The 1200-nt window shown below is 38.5% G+C and overlaps 1 protein-coding gene across 1 annotated transcript; it reads left to right on the top strand.

The window, feature by feature from the left end:
* The first annotated feature begins 249 nt into the window (after positions 1–249).
* LOC145131707 (uncharacterized) lies at positions 250–651 on the top strand. Its single transcript, XM_079066364.1, has one exon. It carries the CDS (start codon positions 250–252, stop codon positions 649–651), a length of 402 nt encoding a protein of 133 aa, XP_078922490.1.
* Positions 652–1200: the final 549 nt, after the last annotated feature.

The raw sequence follows: 1200 nt of genomic DNA, 5'->3' as shown, positions 1-1200 counted from the left end.
AGGTTTTCCGCATCCTATCATCCACAAACAAGTGGACAAACTGAAGTGACAAATCGGGCATTAAAAAGGATTTTGGAGAGATCGTTTGAAGGAAATCAAAAGGAATGGTCGGATAAACTTGATGATGCACTTTGGGCCTTTTGAACAACGTTCAAAACACCTATTGGTACTACACCATATAGGCTAGTTTATGGAAAGAATTGTCATTTGCCAGTTGAAATAGAGCATAAAGCTTATTGGGCTTTAAATATGTGTAATTGTGAGTTGGCTGAACTTCGTACCAACCGGTTGATTCAAATGAATGCCCTTGAAGAGCTTAGAAATGAGGCCTACACTAATTCCTTGATATACAAAGAGAAGACCAACAATTGGCATGACAAAAGACTAAAGGGTAATAAGGACTTTCATGAAGGACAAAAGGTGTTACTCTTCAATTCAAGGTTAAAGCTTTTCCCGGGAAAGCTGAAGACACGGTGGGATGGTCCTTTTGTGGTGAAACAAGTTTTTCCACATGGAGCTATTGAGCTTATATCAAAAGATGGAACCCCTTTCAAGGTTAATGGGCATCGGGTGAAGAAATATGAAGAAGGAATCCCAAAAGATGAAGGACTTGAAGAAGGGCTGCATTTGGAAGAAATTACAAAAACATAAAGCGGGAAGGATTCCAGCTAATGACTCCTTAAAAAGAAGCGCTTCCGGGAGGCAACCCGAGTTTAGAGTTTTCTTTCTTTTTACCTTTCTTTTTCATTTTACTTTCTTTTTACCTTTCTTTTCCACATTTTTTTGATCTGATATTATCAATCTTCTTCTGTGAATAAAATGATTGCTTGAGGGCAAGCAATGTTCAAGAGTGGGGTTGGTGGCATAAAATTTAAGAACTCAAATTTTTATCAAACAGAACGAAAAACTCGTCGAGTCTATGTATCTACTCAGCGACTCCATTTGCAAAATCCCAAAAAATCGGGATTCGCGTTTCTACTCGGCGAGTAGGAACATCTACTTGGCGAGTCCACGTATTTACCCAGAAAAAAAAATAATTTTCACATTTTGTAAATAAGGGGTTTTAACCGTAATTGGTAAAACTCAATTGCAAACGCAGCCACCAGCCGCTCGACGAGCATCTCTCTTTCTCTCAAGCTTTCATCTCCATTCTTCTATTACTCCTTGCAATTCCGACCAAAAAGGTAACATTTTTCTACT

Source organism: Lactuca virosa, chromosome 8 (assembly GCF_052849685.1).
Source record: "Lactuca virosa cultivar CGN04683 chromosome 8, Lactuca_virosa_CGN04683_v6, whole genome shotgun sequence".
Taxonomy (NCBI): Eukaryota; Viridiplantae; Streptophyta; class Magnoliopsida; order Asterales; family Asteraceae; genus Lactuca; species Lactuca virosa.
This window is presented reverse-complemented; position numbering and strand designations above follow the sequence as displayed.